This window comes from Simochromis diagramma, unplaced genomic scaffold (assembly GCF_900408965.1).
Source record: "Simochromis diagramma unplaced genomic scaffold, fSimDia1.1 OVJJ01000822.1, whole genome shotgun sequence".
Lineage (NCBI taxonomy): Eukaryota > Metazoa > Chordata > Actinopteri > Cichliformes > Cichlidae > Simochromis > Simochromis diagramma.
Window position 1 is genome coordinate 4,521,625 of NW_024387520.1, and position 16,730 is coordinate 4,538,354.

Consider the following 16,730-nt stretch of genomic DNA (forward strand, 5'->3'; position numbering starts at 1 on the left):
AGAAAACCACACCAAGTCACTCCAGTCAGCTAAGAACAGGAAACTGAGGCTACGGTTTGCAGGATCCCCAAAATTAGACAACAGAAGATTAGAAAGACAGTGGCTGATCTTCATAAAAGCATTCTATCAATGGTTCAGGCTTCTGGTGGTGGTGTAATATTGAGGAGGATGTCTGAGACATTCTATGTATTTTAGTACCAGTGAAGCATCATTTAAACACTACAGCCTACCAGTGTATCATTGCACACCACGTCCATTCCTTTATTACAACAATGTACCCATCTTTTCGTGGTTGCTTCCAACATATAACACACCATATCACAGAGCTCAAATAATCTCAAGCTGGTTTCTTGTAGATAACAATGAGTTTACTGTGTTCAGCTGGTCTCCATGGCCTCCAGATCTCAATCCAATAGAGCACCTCTGTGATGTGACGAAACAGGAGTTTCACATCATGGATGTGCAGCCAACAAATCCACACCAACTGTCATGTCATGTTAATATGGACCAGAATCTCTGAGGAATGTTTGGAGGACCATGTTGAATCTATGCCAAAAAGAACTAAGTCGACTGTGAAAGCAAAAGAGGGTCCAACCCAGTGCCAACCCAGTGAGTGCAGATGGAATGAAAGAGGAAAAAGTAAAATCACAACTCATAGATATGTTTAAAAAAAATAAATGAATATGATGTAAAGGACGCTGAAACTTAATGTCACAAATATCAGTCATGTTTGACTGCAGCCACTGCGCACACATATAGAAAGACTTTCACAAACCTCTCCACTGCATTGAAAACAGCAAAGTTAAATGCACTTGAGTCAACAATGAAATTACTTACAGAGCTTGGCAGCAATCCCTTACATCTCTCACTTTCCAAATCAAATTACAAAATGAATTTTCATGTTACATATTCTCTTATTTCATTTATGAAATGCTAGCTAGAATACTTATTCTAACAGTAAAAGTACATTTTTTAGTGTCACATTTTCTGTTGGCTGAGGAAACACAAATGCATCATCAAACCTGTGCAATCAGGGTGTATGCACGAAAATGCACGTGCAAATGCATGGTGATGCAAAGCTAGATTATTTGTCAGTGTGTTTTTTGTTTTTAACTATTTTTCCCTCAGGTATTAAAGAAGCAAACCTAATCCTACTTCATCTGTCCTCATCTCCTGTCTCTTCACTTGTTCGCATCTCATCTTAATCTGCTCTTTTCCCACTTCATATCATCTTATCTCATGTGGTCTCAACTCATCCCCTAGTCATGTCTCATTACCTGTAACCCCATTAGATCTGTCTTCATTACCTTTACTTCCTTTCATCACCCATCATCTCATGTTGCACTTTTTTCCATTCCTAGTTCCACTATTAGATCCAGATCATGCACTTTGTACTCTATTTGGTATAGAGGTATACAGTAAAACTAATAAGACAGAACAATAACGCTGCACTATAACCTCGGAAGATTATGTCACTGCTTTCTTCTCAGGAAAAGGAAAGGGCCAACAAGTGACCAAAAAAACTTGGATAAAGATGGCAGCAATAGGAAGTAACTAATGCTTGAATGCGGCAACTTTATTAGGCAAAATGACATTTCTCCACATTATGTAACTGAAAGGCTTATTGACGAAGCTGTAAGATCAATTTCAATGAAGTCACTGCATTCTTTCATTTACCTCTACAGCTGAGCATGGTGCACTTTTCCTATACAGATTTAATGGATAACAGAGCTTTTGCCAACCTCTGTAGGGAAACGTGTGCTAATGTGCTTAATCACTTTCAGACAGCAATCTGGATGATGCTCAGAAAAGTCTGGAGCACTTCAAAAATGATGAGATGAAAAGCTTTGGAGCAAGTGAAAGAAAATGTGCCTATATGATTTTATGCATGCTGTATCTTTAGTGTTGTTCTCATGAGATTTAATATTATGACAACATAACTTGAAAATGACATTCCATTTTATTTGACTGAAACTGAAACTTAAAAACTTGAAGTTTTCTCTTTGATGTTTTGGGCTGAATGATTTTTGTGAATGCAATCGTTACCATTAGCCTTCATGCTTGCTGCCATATGGTTTCTCTTGGGGCACCCTGACTCAGCATGATGTGTGGTGTGGGAATATACCTGCCATCAATCTCCAGCAGTGCCGCTGGTTTGACAACCAGCCACTTTTCATGAAAACAAAAAAGACAGGATGAACCTGTGGGCATGCATGGGCCTGTTGCAGCCTCTGTCTAAAGGCAAGGACACTGAGACAGATGGTCGTGAGTCTAGGGGACAGTCCCTCTGAAAGAAACGTTTGTGCGCAGGCTAAACAAAGCCAATGGCATCAGAGCATGCTGTCTGTTTAAAAACCCTACCAGGAAAGACTTGAAACTGAAATCAGCTGATCTGCTCGACGTATATGGAGAAACTGCGATGATAAAATGATACAAAACAAATTATCTTGTAAGGTGGGCGGTTGTTTATGATCACCACATAAATCTACAACCAAACTGGATGTATATATCTGGCCAATACACTCCTCGATGGTGGAGACAGTAAAGAAATCAGCGGACTGGAAACAGATGAGTGCATAGGGGCAGTGGGACATCGCATCAGCACAACCAAGAAACTTGTCTCGTTTATTGAATTAGCAAATCAATAAAGTCTTGCCTGCTGTCTTCTATTTTCAGGCTTTAGGGGGGAAACAGGAAAAAACAGTACGACAACAGAAAAGCTGGTATGTGCGTTTGGGACTACACGAGTCTTTACTCACAGAATCACTTGCGTTTTTACGCAGCTGCTCCTCCTCTCCCGTCACAGCGGCCGGGTCCACCACCAGCTTCTCGAAGCATGCTGAGCCGAGAGAGGAGCTCTTCTGCTGGTACACCATCAGCTGGGACATCGGGAGTTTTGGGCTTCCGTGCGCCGTGAGCTCTGGTTTGCTCCCCGTGGCCCCAGAAGCCGTGCCAAGAGGCTGTAGCAGAGGCTGCCCGCCGCTGCTGGTCCCAGGAACCGCATCGCTTCCGAGAGCCTTGTCTCCCTCAAAAGGTGCCGGAGTAGAGCAGCATAGGTTCGGCTGCGACGATGAAAATACCCGGTCCAGCTGTTTCTTTTTTCTCTTAAACATCCAAAGCCCCGATTCCTTCTTGCTGCCCTCCGCGCCCCCGGCACCACGACGCTCTGATCCCAGTTTCGGGCTCAGCCACGGCTTGGTTTTTTCCTGGAAATTCTTCCACATTCTCCGCTGGTAGGACAAGGACTCTTGCCCCTTGGCTGTGCTCTCGTGTTTCGGTGATTTTTGCTCCATTGTGCCTGTGCAGCAGCCAGCCAGCCTGAGCACACTCTGTATAGTGGACGGATGTCACAGTTGGGCAGCTGCGGCTCGGGTGCACTTCCACTGATGATCAGTTTTTAGAGCGCCAAGAACGAAACGCGCTGTGCGACGATGAAGGAGGGTGTCAATCTTCCCGCGAACCTTGCAGAATGCCTCTGCAGACTACTCTGTAAATTTTTATGTCCCACTGTGCAGTGGGCTAGTTAGAAGGAAGGCAAGAATTCATGTAAGATTTAAGATATCTCACCTCAGCGATGAAAGTTGGAGCACGTGCTGTGACTTCATCGCGATTGCGTAAGAGATTTTAAAATTATTCGCCCGCTTTTCTTTGACTCTCGTCCACGGTGTTTAACCAGGGGTTAGGCAAACTTACCCATTAATTATTGTATTCAAATGAAGGACGAAGGGTGCACCACGCCGCCCTCTGGCCAACCGTGTCACTTGACTGGGTAATCTGTATGCTGGCGATTGCATAACAGTACCCCACAGTGCCTCGTGGAGATGTTTATAATTTAATTGTGGGTCCCATGTCATTCCCATCTGAGTTTATATCTTTGTATTTCAGTACTTTATCATACGTGCATTTTTTTTTAACCCTCCACTTTTTTGACCTTGGGGAAGCTGTGCAGACAGAGACTTGATGTCCCCTTTGTCACATGGATGGTCTCGCGCTGTTTAAGCAAGTCTGGATATGTTTCACTGAATGTTATCACCCACGTGCAGCAGCGAGCAGGCATCACTGAGCAGCCTCCCCTCTCTCAGCTCTCTCTTTAGTTGCTGCGCTGATGTATAATAACTCATTACGTCTCCCACCCCCCGGCCCTTGTTTCAGCGCTGGCTGTTCTCTGCCCTCCTGTTTAACACTGTGTCCTCTCTCTCTTAGAAACAAACACACAGAGACAGTAAGAATGAAGAACACGGATTAATCAGAAAATTATCATCAGTCTTTGGTGCTGTGCCATGAATTCGGGGATGGGTTAGAGATTCAGGTTCTCTTTGCTTGAAATTTCTGTCATCTCCCAAAATGAACCATTTTCATTTACAGCTAACAGGATGGTGAAATGCTCTCAACGTCTCTTTAAGTTAAATAAATCGTGGTGTAAGCCAAAACTGTCCCTTTCGGCTCCCAGGCTTTTCTATAGGGCTTCCGTGGAAAACTGATGAGTCTGCTCTGAGAAGGCCTTTCCTCTTAATGACCTTGATCCCATTGATAAGAGACTAATCCACTGTGTGTGTGTAACAGAGAGGGAGAGAGATACATAGACATGAAATATTTTCTTTCATGAGTATAACTACATGTAATTCAGAGCCACTACCACACTTGAAACACTGTGTATCCTGTGATTAAACGAAGCAGAGATCCGATCTGTTCACCTGAATCAAAATACTTAGGGTTGGGTCAAGCCTTTAAATTGAGTTGAGTATGCCTTGTACAAATAATCACATGTTGTGTTTCACAGGCTCAGTCTAGAACCTGACCTATCTGGTACAAGCGGTTCCTCGTTGTTGGTGGCCTCAATAAATTAAGGTTAAGTTCTTCACCGAAGAAGCCACACAGGATTGAGCTTGCTTTTTTATTTAATTTGAAGTGTTTCCAATCAAAAAACATGTCTGCCACCCTTGTTCCCACAGGAACAAGCAAATCCAAGCGATCCATGGGGGAGTCTGTCTTACTTTTATCAGTGTAATAAAGGGATTTAGTGACTCTGGATTTTAATTAAATTACAGAGCATTTGTATTTGTACAGTCATTGCCCACCCTAAGCTTTATTTAAAGCTCTCCACGATAAGCATTTTCTGGCTTGTAGGACTAATAGAGAGGAGCTTTAATGATGCACTTTCGTGGTCCAGTGCAAAGAGCCTGGATTAAACTGTATTTTAAACTGTTAGCATAATACAGTAAGACAAACTCCAGGGAACTGGAGTGTCAAATGCATATATTTTAAGGCAATACAAACTATCAAAGTTGGGATGAAAAATAACAGCAAAAAATTGAAAAAGGTATTAGGTTATCTCATTAACCGCTTTTTTAAAAGCTGGTGTTTTGAGGTATGTTGTCACGAGAACTGCTGCTAAGAAGGCTGACCAGTTTCTCAGCAACATTTCTACGAATTACAACTATGTTTCACGCTTTCTGGTCATCAAATATTTTGCAGAGTTAAACTGCCTCGCCACATAGACAATGCATTTTTTTTTTTGCAAGACTGTTCACACTGGCAGGCAGGCACACCCCCATGAAAGGAGACCACAGTTACCAAGTGACAACACAAACACATAATCTCTAAAGCTGGCTGAAGAACAGCACAGACCTGTGAGTATTCTTATATGACAAATAAAAAAATAGCAACATTTGTTTAAAGTCTTTATCAAAAATGATCAAAATGTCTCGTGATGCTCCCAGTGAAAGAGAATATATAATGTGCTTATTTTAACAAAAAGAATGATAAGGAGGATATTTGAGTGGAAACTATCACACTAATATATTTAATACATATCTCTTTGTAGACAATAAGGATGTCTCATCATCAGTCTGACACACAGAGTCACACAAGGTAACCTTTCTCATTCACATATCCGTATTCAGTGCATACATTCAGTATATTGCAGTCATTTACTTTTCACTTTCAATTTGTGTGGGTTGCTAATTCAGTTTAAAATCCGATCTGCGCTTAAGAGGTGAATAAGATGTGCGTCGACCGCTCGCTGATGGGATTGAATTAAGGTTGTGAACCTTTCGAACACCGCTGTGAATCAAACTGATAAAATTAATCCTTAATCCACAACAGCCTCAGACAGGTCCAACACAGCATGCACAGGGACATGAAGACAGAACCCAAGGGCATGAAAACCAATGTACAACATTTCAATCCATCTTCATTCTCTCTCTTAGTAGATCAACTCTTTGTAGAATTGCACTTTAAAATGACTTTTTTCTTCTTCAACATGACTTTGCAATATTTGCAACAGATGTTTTTGCATCTTCTAAATACTAAAAAACCCAATAAAGAGCTTCTAAAACATTATAAGCTTGATATTTTTTTGTTTACTTCCTGATTAAGGCCAGATGTCTTGGAAGGTCGTTTGAGGAGTCAGGATAGGCCGCTAGCTGTGCTGCTAGAACAAGCTCTCAGAATCAAAGAGGAGGTGACAGCTGGTCTGCAGTCCAGCCATGGCTCTGTCCAAATTGAGGCACTGTCCCGCAAGCTGTTGGAGAATCACATACTCACCATTACACGTATTGTTAAACAACTCAGCATGGGCATACAGGTATGCAAGGTGGTGGAAGTAAGTTGTGGAAAGTGCTGTTGCATGCATGTTTAAGTATTAAAGTATTGTGTAAGTCTTTTTCTTGTTTTGTGTGGAATCTGCTGTACGTCTTTTAGGTGGGTGAAGTCAAGCATATGTGCTGATTGTCTCCTTTTCTGGCTGTTCTCTTCTCCTTGTATTGTTTGATGTGCAGCACACCCACGCCGACTCATGCCCACAAACTCCCAGCTGATTTGATTACACCTGATAGAATGGTGCAGTGCTCAAATAAAGCCTACTTGACTTCTCGCCATCATCAGCTCATGCACATTTTGTCTGTATAAGCATAAAGTGATCATGTGCACAGTATGTGGTTAACTAAATACTCTCAAGTTATGCGTTTAAATTCTAACAGCTATTCTCCTGACAGTCAAGCAGAAGAACTGCAAAAGAGTACACGGATCTTAGTCTCGCGGAACAAGTGTGAGGGTGTTTGGAGTCATCTTTCACTGAGCAGAACATCAAACCACTCTCTGAAAGCTGCCTTACAGAAGTAGGGCACCGGGATGAAACATTCAGCTTCATTAGTGTATACCAAATGGGCCATTAGCATGATTAGAGGCTATCATCGTTTGAAATATTACATGAATGCCAACAAACTAATTAATCCTGCAAATCAAGAAGCAATCAACTAAGTAAAGGACTGAATACTTTGCAAAATCAAATGTAAGCCACATCACACAGTCACACTGTTTGCTTTCATGATAATGCCAGAGGGTAATCCATTTGATTTGAGGTTATTTTACACATGCAGCCTATACAGCAATCAGTCATGCAAGTGCACTGATGAAATTCTGCCAGTTTTAAGTGAGCTTTTGTAGCGAAGCACGTGTCGTTTGCATTTAATGTTTATCTTGATGGCATTGAATGCTGCATAATTAGTTCAAATCTGAAGCTTCCTGCTGGTACTTTCCAAACAAATCATGTACTTCCTCATCTGGTTTTTCACTTAATTTGCTGGGAAAACAGTCACATCTTTTTTTTAACAAATGTGAAACATGCTGTCTTTGTTCTGGGTAAAGGAATTAGAGAAAGAGATGGCCCAGCGGGACTCTGTCACCTCTGGAGTGGCACACGCTGTTCAAAACATGGACCAGAAAAACACAGCTGGCGTCGGAGACCTGAGAGGAAGAGTAGCCAGGTAGGCACTGTGTGAGTCCTGAGTCAGACATTGCTTTCAAATGCTGAGATAAAAACTGAACAGCAAGTGAAGGAAACAAGAAGGCATTATTTCGATTGACTGGAGTGATCTGACGTTCTTCGCTGATACCCTGCATGTTTTTCTCACTCCCTAATGAAGTGAAATTGTTTAGCCTTCATTCTGTCTAGCAACTCTTCACCATAGCACGACCTCAAATCAGTCCTGGCATACACACAGACATGCACAGATGCAATTATTTTGTTCCCACCTGGGTGAGGTTCCCAGGTTTAAATGCACTTTAGATGCTGATTAGCACTTGCTCATTATTCTGTGATTCTGTGCACATCACACTTACTGCACTGGATTGCTGAAAAGTGTCTGTCATCTCACATACATTGTGATTGGCCTTTTGATGTGTAGTTGCCTAGACCTAATTATTTCTAACACTTCTGGCATCCACTGATCAGTGCATTTCATGTGTAAAGAGATAGAAGACAAAGATATGTCATTTACAAAGCAGGCATATCAGTGAGATTTCAGGGGGTGGAAATGGGGCTGATGCAGGGTCCAATAAAGAGAGAAGAAGAAAAACAAGTGGTCAGTGTGATATCCTCTTTCATGTTGTTCATAATTAATCAAGTAAGCTAAGGGCCAGTGGTTTTTGTGTTGGTTGGCACTGGTCAGTGAAGCCATTAAGAGAAGCACTGGACTGGTCTCCAGGGAAAAAACTCAAATTTCAGACCAATCGTTTATCACAAATATTTTAAAGACACGCACTCACACAGGCAGGCCCAATAAAGCCGTAAGAGAAAGCCTTAACAGGCTGACATCTTGAACCAAGCAATGAAAGGAAGGAAGCTGCCATGCTGATTAAAAGAGTTGCTGCAGTTGATACTTATCACTTCAACTGAATTCAAAGTTTGCTAAAAGCAACATTTTCCAAGTCAGAGGCTGTAAGTTGTGTTTTTGCAACGTCCTAATTGCTTTTGGTGATAAAGAGATTTCTCACTTAACCCTCTCAGGCTCAAATTAAGTTTTCTGAGTAAAAAAAACAAATAAAATATGTATGTGGGGTAATCAGGTTGTTAGTTTTTAACTGTTGCAAATCGGCAACGTCTGCCTTGAGAGGGTTAATTTATTCTAATAGTTTTTTGGGTGGGTGGGAGCGTCTTTGTACCAGTGAGTCATTAGTAGATGATCTTGCCTTGCAAATTGATAACAGCAGCAGTGTATCATTTTTTCCTTCTAATTTTGTGGTTCTAATATAGAACTTTTTTTTTCTAGTCTTTTGCTCATCCCTCTGTCTTCACACCTTCCCCAAACTCCCTTCAATCCCATTTTTCTCATTCAGTGGTCTCTCACCAGCTCTCTGTTCTTCCCCACCTATTATCGCAGGTGTGATTCCAGCATTGCCAAGCTGAGCGCTGACGTGAGCTTCAGAGAGCAGCAGGTGATCAGACTGCAGAGGGAGGTTCGAGAGCTCAGCGAAGCTGTGAATGGACAGCTCAAAGAGCTGGAGGACAAGGTGGGGAAAAAACGTATGCATGCTGACAAGGGTTTAGCAGAAAAGGAGTTACGAGAGCAGTTGAGCAAAACTTTGCACTGTGTGCAAATCAGCTACTACACCAGTGCCCCAATGAGAGTTTTCACAAGTCATAAGTTAATATTGTAACACGTATTTGCCATATTTAGGTTCTTTTTTTTGTCTCTGTGCCATTGATGCCATCAAAAGCATTATTCTCCAGTATGATAGCATACTGGCATGAACTGGCATTCATGATCATTACCCCTTGCATCTCCTCTATCTAAACACACGCTCAACACAATATTCATTCATTCATTTGAATTCTCTATTCCCAAACTAAAGATAATGTACTGTTTTGTTATTATCATTATTATTTTTTTACATTTGTAGAGAGAGGTTGTGTTTATTTGAAAGCTTGATGCATTGAAAGGATCATAACCTGGTAATATGAACAGTATTTATCCGCACTGTACACTTTATTAGGTACACCTTGCTAGTACTGGGTTGGGCCTCCTTTTGACTTCAGAGGTGCCTGAATTTTTTGTGGCATAGATTAAGCAAGGTGCAAGAAAACCTCCTTGGAGAATTTGGTCCATATTGACATGATAGTATTTCACGATTGCTACAGATATGTCAGCTGCGCATCCATGCTTTGAATCTCTTATTCTGCCACATACAAAAGGTGCTCTCCTGACTGTGGAGGCCAATATTCGCATAGGCTGTGGTGTCCAAACAATACTCATCTGGTACTAAGAGGCCCAAAGCAAACAAGAAAATACTCATCATCACACCATCATCACCAGCAGTCTGAACTGCTGATACAAGGCGGGACAGATCCATCCTTTCATCCTGTTTGCGCCAAATGATGACCCTAACTTTTGAATACAGCAATTGCAGGTTCATCAGACCAGGCAACATCTTCAGTTGTGCAGGTACATTTTGTGGTCTTCTGCTGCTGTAGCCCATCTGCTTCAATTTTTCATGTCCTATGTTCAGAGATGAACTTCTGGATATCTTGGATATAGAAAGTGGTTATTTGACTTCAGGTTGCTTTCTCAGCAGCCTGAAGCTTTTAGACCATTCTCCTCTGACGCTTAGCATCAACAAGCCATTTTCACCCTAAGAACTTCCACTCATTGGATATTTTCTCCTTTTCAGGTCATCTTAACCCTAACCCTAGAGAAGGTTGTGCAGGAAAATCCCAGTAGAGCAGCAGTTTCTTAAACGACCAGGCCAACCTGGCACTAGCAATCATATCATGTTCACAGTCGCTTAAATAACCTTTCATCCCAAATATTTAGTTTCAGCTCGTCATCTTGACCACATCCACATACTTAAATCCACTAAGTTAACAAGCAGTTAAACAGGTGTACCTAACAAAGTGGCCCAGTGAGTATATTTTGCTGTTTATCCGAGAGAGGATGGCTAGCTGAGCTGTGATGGGATGACATTTGGAGCTTACTGCTGCTGAGTGAGTTTGACCTTATCAAACAAACTCAGAGGCTCAGTCATAACCAGAGTTTGAAAGAAAGAAATGAGATGGGAAATAAATTCTAATGGGATGTCAAGGTCGTCATAAAAAAGCTTTCACCCCACCCCCACCTACACCTCCCGCCCACACCCTACCTTTTTTTTTTTTGTGACAAGGTCAGCATTATAGAAAATATGAAAACCCTGGATTACGATAAGTATGTCACATATTATAATGCTTTTTACTTGACCTAAAGCAACCAAAAGTGCCTTCAACACTCTCGCTGATTCAGCCAGCCTTCAGTTGTGTTGGTAGTATGGGGTGGTAAATCACTGTGATGACAGCACATTAGCTGTGGGCCAGTGGTCAAGCGCCTACCATAAAAATAATTGAAAAGGCATACAAAGTGGGTCACCGGTGTAACTCTCAGTCATGAGTGGCCACAGGAGTGGTGCATAGCACAGTCTGCTCAGCAAAGCAGAAAACACAAAAGGGTAAAGGTCAGAAACAAAGCTGACGATTATGTTTGTGTGTTTTCTTGTCACCAGATTCATGTTGAGCTTAGAAGACTGGAGGCCTCACTGACAAAGTCTTCTAAGGACCTAAAAAACTCGATGTCTGATCTGCGTAGACAAGTTAAGCTATTAGAAGACAAGTAAGACTGTTAATCATGCACAAACCTAATGTTGTGGTACTAAGGATTCCTGGAGACACCCAACACTGCACCAGGTCATTCCATGAATTTAGCTGCTGATCATGCATTTTCTGGCAGCTACTGTGAAAAGTTGACAACTTTCTTAGTTGATTTGCTGTTTAATAGTGTTCCTCAAAACACCAACATAAATTCTTACCTACAACCATTCCCAACTATAGTTACAGCTGCTCCAGGGCTGCACATTCCCAAGCCACATTCACCCTGAAATATTAATGCAGGAGGCACAATAATGGTGAAAGCTTGTTGTCCGTTTACTATTCCATCTGAGAAATAATGTCAGCTGGAAGCAATATATAAACATTTTAGAAACAGAGAGACGCGAAGGATAGATATGTTCTATTTAATAATGTTGTACCAGCAATGGAAAGCAGCCCACTGATCATATTAGAGCCAAAAGAACAGATAAAAATAGGCGATTTTTGTGTTTCTGAAATGCGTCACAATAATAATGTTTAAAACAAGGAACAAAAAAAAGAGGCTTCCTTTATTTTATTTGGATTATAGATTTAATATATTATATATCCATCCACCCACCTAGGCTGTGCTTGACCATTGATGGATAGAGCTGGAAAAGATGAAACATACCGAGTGATGTTGTCTGCACGCTACTCAACCTAATTTGTTTTTTTGTTTTTAAGTGGCCAGGTCATTTTTTGAAAGTAGGCACTGCTGATGTCAGAAGGATTTTTTTTATTTATTAATGTTCAGTCTACAAAGAGAGTTTATTGGATTTTGAATCCTGGGTGTCATTGGTTCTTTTTGTTCTGACTGTCTCATGTATGACTACACTGAGCCACACTTGCTGGGAGATTTTCTTAGATGCAGTTTAGTCATTAAAGGCCTCATTAGTCTCAAGAAGGTCGTCAGTCAGGATGACCTTTGTTTTTTAAGTGATGAGATCAAGTGTCTGCTGGAGGTGGTGATGCAGGGACAGTTGGGCACTAGAGACCATGTCTGCAGATATAACAGAAAAAACATTTGAAAAAATGATTTGCAGCAGTGACACACAGGCGAGTGTCTACTGATTGTCTCAAGGACACTTTAGACAAGAGGAATAAGACCAAAGAAGGTCTCGAGGTACTTGCTTTTTGAGTCCGATAGTATTACACAGTCCACACAATATTTCATTCAGTTTGGTTGCAGCTTCCATCAGAAACATTTCAATACTGTTCATCAAATGAGAACCACATGCAGCTTTCAGTGACCACCTCCCCAGATATTACAAAGAGAGAAACATTCATATGGTCCAAATACAAATACAGCATTCAGAGCTACAGAGCACAAAATTTCCCACCACTGTTTTTCACACTGCTGTTTTGGTATTTCTCAGTGGTGAGCTTGACGTGACATTAAGCAAAACAAGAAGCACTGTTGCTGATGAAATCTCACGTCTGATTACCAGACTGTGAAATTATGAACACTGACTTTTTAACAGCAAAACCTAAAGCATGTTCCTTTTATAGTAAACTTACGGGTTACAAATTATTAATTTAGTACTTTCATTCTCAATCACACAATCACACATTTTTACTTGAAAGCTATTTAGTAGATTTGGAAGTGCCAATAAAGCATTGGTTTTCTAAATAGACACAAACTTTATTTCCTGTAGGGCTAAACTAGCAGAAAAGAACTGCTATGTCCTTGAAAGTTGCAAGACTGTGTAAACTTTTCGATCCTAAGACATTTATGAAATGAAAAATCTTTACCTAAATGTAAAGAAGTAAAGCTATTACAGTTCACTTTGTATTCCTTGCGTCTTTGCAGAATGACAGGAGAGCTTGACGAGGGCAAGGAGCAAACAGCAAAATTGAGGACCTGGACAGAACAACAGCTCAAGAACTCTCTCCAGTCACATGCCGAGGACAACCAGGAGCTGGTTTCACTATTACAAGACAAAATGGTACAATATGCATAATGGTTTAAAAATGTTTGACATGTACACTCACTGAAAACTTCATTAAGTACACATGTTCAATTCTACATATTTATATTGACATGGTCAAGATGACCTGCATGAGAATGGGGAAGAAAGGTGATTCAGCTGACTTTGAACGTGGCGTGGTTGTCAGTGAACAGGAAATTGAGGCTACACTTTGCACAACTCACTAAAAGCAGACAATAGGAGATGGAAAAAATGTTGTGTGGTCTGGTGAGTCTCTCAAAGGGGCCAAAAGTGTGTTACACCATTGCACCAGCACCACCCTGAACCACTGATACGAGACAGGATGGATATATGATTCGTGTTGTATACACCAAATTCTGCCCCATAAATCATGGATCCATCCTGTCTCGTATCAGTGGTTCAGGGTGGTGCTGGTGGTGCAATGGTGTGGCACACTTTTGGTAAACAGACATGCTGTACTTAAGTAGAAGTACAGATACCAGTGCTGAAAAATACTCCAGTAAAAGGTGAAGTTGAAGTAAGTTGAATTTTTCTAAACAAAGGTACTCAGCTTGAATCAGGTAAGTAGAACATGAGCAGAGAAAAAAGGGAAGATAAAAAATAGCTCTATTTTCTGTTGCCTAGATTGTAGAGGGTGACTTTGCCTCTAAACAGGAAAATTAGTAAGCAAGAGGTTAAAGGTAGGTTCAGTGTGTGGGAAAAGAATCACAACTCACCTATTGAGAGCTCCAGTAGTCTATGATCCGCTGAAATGCTGCTCTTTGTGGATGGACACAACTGAATTCAACCAGATGTCAGGACTTGTTTCATGAGTTGTCCTGGCTGATTTCCATCCACTGCAGTGACAGTACACTGTTTACTTTAAGTACAGTAACAAAGTATTTGTACTTTGTTAAGTGTGGGATGAAAAGAAAGAAGGAGATGGTATGAGAGAATAAATGCATAATAAGTAACAAAGTACAAAGTATTTGTACTTTGTTACTTAATTACTTCCCACCTCTGCTATGATTTATTTATTAATTTTAGATGTTGTGGACTATAGCATGACAATTATATAACTACGCTCTGCCAAGTTTAAAAACTGAATTTTCATGTGTATGCTGTGCTTAGTTAGGGGCGGAGTCTAGATTGGCTGACCGCCTGCTTGCCCTGGAGGCACGTGTGGAGAAGTTTGACATCCAGCAGAACCAGGCTGACCGCAGTCGGCATGATCAGCTGAAACGCTCAGAAGACAAACTTAGCAGAAGAATAACCTTAGTGGAGAACAACCTTCATCAGGAGCTGCAGCTGCTCAAACAGCAGTACCACAAAGGTGGGTGATCACTGCTGGTAACTTGCTGTCATCAGAGAGCAAACACACATGTACTGCATGTTCTTCACCATACACGTCAAGGAAAATAATGGACATGCGAGAGCAATTCACAAGAGTCTGAAAAATAGAAAGAAAGGAAAAGAGAAAAATACTTATAATAAGTAATCGTAAAATGAATATAAGCGATTAACCCCACCAGGCAGCCAACATTTATTTTTACCACAAATGAGATGTTTATTGTTTCCTTTAATTACAGTAGTCACTGACTTGGTGTTGATATGTTAAACAGGAGTTCAGCTCGGATGCTTTCCAGCTCATCATGTGGTCTAATAATTGGCTGTACAACAGTAGTATAAAGGATCTTATCCTGCACATATGTAGTTACAACACAGCTAGTATGCTGCGAGCCAATCCACAGGAATAGGCAGTCAACTAGCCTGCCAAATACTCTAGCTCGTCTCCCTATCATGCTGCTGTTGACATCCATCCTCATCTCATTTCCCAGGATGCCTGACACTAGATCTCACATCTGCCTCCCTTCCTGACAGTCTCTCTCACTCCACAGCTCTTATTAAAGAGCAGACATATAGAAAAGTGCCCAAACTTCCCTTGGTAAATAAGACCATGGGTAAACTGATCTATGAATCACTACTCAGCCACTGCTAACAGCACTCCAGAGCCATTCATCCACTGTGCTATTTTAAGTGTGGGATGAAAAGAAAGAAGGAGATGGTATGAGAGAATAAATGCATAATTGATGAGAGTTGTAAATATTCGTGGCAAGAAAGACATTGAGTTATGGAGCTGGAAAGAGAAGATACTTAATATCTCAAAGGGAACCTTTCAACCCCACAGTCTGTTACTTCCTAGAATACATTCTGTAATAAAAATGCATCAGCTCTATGTACTATTACATAATTAACTACGGTAGGTATTAAAAATATAAGTAATGATTGGGAGCAATTAAGCATAGAATAGGGGGGGAGACCACAGGGGCAAGAGACAGAGCAAGATGAAGGATGTCAATAAATCAAAAGTAAAACACAAATATGACAGGTTGAATGCAGTACGCTTTCAAAATTAGAACTAGGACGGTTTTTAAAGACTTAATGTTATGAGCCCACAGGAGGAAAGTCCTTCCAGTACCATCATAGCACATCCCTCATCCAGCAACAATGACCTGAATTATTTTCACCTCAGATGCTTTATGTTCAGTGATGATTTATGCACCCTGCCTCTGTTTGAATAGGGTTCCAGTCTGTGCATGATGCAATTGAATCACTGAGTCAGATATGTGACATCAAATCTCGCCTTGACAAGGAGAAGCTTGAGAAGGATATCAGCCACATCCGCAGCAAGGTGCTCAAGTACTAGTGACATACGCTGAAGAGGAACTTGTTTTTTCTTGTCACACCTATCCTGAAGCAAAAGCTTGGATCAAAGGCTTGGAAGTAAAACCCTCTGGGTGTTACTACATTCATCTTTAAAAACAAAAAAACAATGCTGTTTTAACTGTATTTAATCTACCTGCTCTTTAAAAACCAGGTAAATGATCCAGTAAGTACTGTATATTAGCAAATCACAAAGAGCTGCTATTCACAGTAAGATACCTACCTTTTCACAACTCACTACATTTTTAACTTTGCAATGTTTTGACTGTAAAACCTTTAAATACCATTGTACTTAAATGATATCACACTGATAAACTTGTGTTTTGAATATTATTTTAGTATTATCTAATAAATGATGTATTTTCTAAATATATAAATACATGTATGTTTCTGTAAACAGATGTCAGTCACTTTCATCTTACAGACCTCCTCAACTGCAGGAGTAGTTCCGTTAATCGTATAATTTTTTTTTTTTAGATTGTTGATCTCGTGATGGTGTTGGGGGACATATATAAAACACTGCCGAAACCCGGGATCGAACCAGGGACCTTTAGATCTTCAGTCTAACGCTCTCCCAACTGAGCTATTTCGGCCACACACACACCTTGAGAAGGAGGTGGACGCAGGGGCATTGGTGGGCCACGTGA

At 40.9% G+C, this 16,730-nt stretch overlaps 2 protein-coding genes and 1 non-coding gene across 6 annotated transcripts in view; 1 reads left to right on the forward strand and 2 right to left on the reverse strand.

Moving 5' to 3' along the window:
• The window catches only part of mctp1a (multiple C2 domains, transmembrane 1a), a 126,821-nt gene extending 123,495 nt beyond the window's left edge, over nt 1-3,326 (reverse strand). For all 4 annotated transcript variants that reach the window (XM_040019118.1, XM_040019116.1, XM_040019117.1 and 1 more), the window contains exon 1: nt 2,760-3,326. In XM_040019118.1, coding sequence (XP_039875052.1) covers nt 2,760-3,293 — 534 coding nt within the window. In that variant the 5' untranslated portion in view covers nt 3,294-3,326. The remainder of the gene's footprint in view (nt 1-2,759) is intronic.
• Nucleotides 3,327-3,679: 353 nt separating this feature from the next.
• On the forward strand, nt 3,680-16,730 carry fam81b (family with sequence similarity 81 member B). Its single transcript, XM_040019124.1, has 10 exons — nt 3,680-5,630; nt 5,825-5,871; nt 6,379-6,586; nt 7,648-7,766; nt 9,162-9,291; nt 11,311-11,417; nt 13,242-13,377; nt 14,491-14,692; nt 15,942-16,051; nt 16,561-16,730. The coding sequence occupies exons 2-10, from the start codon at nt 5,834-5,836 to the stop codon at nt 16,648-16,650; spliced, it is 1,140 nt and encodes a 379-aa protein (XP_039875058.1). The 5' UTR covers nt 3,680-5,630; nt 5,825-5,833; the 3' UTR covers nt 16,651-16,730.
• trnaf-gaa lies at nt 16,604-16,676 on the reverse strand. Its single transcript has one exon. It is a non-coding gene; the product is annotated as a tRNA-Phe (tRNA).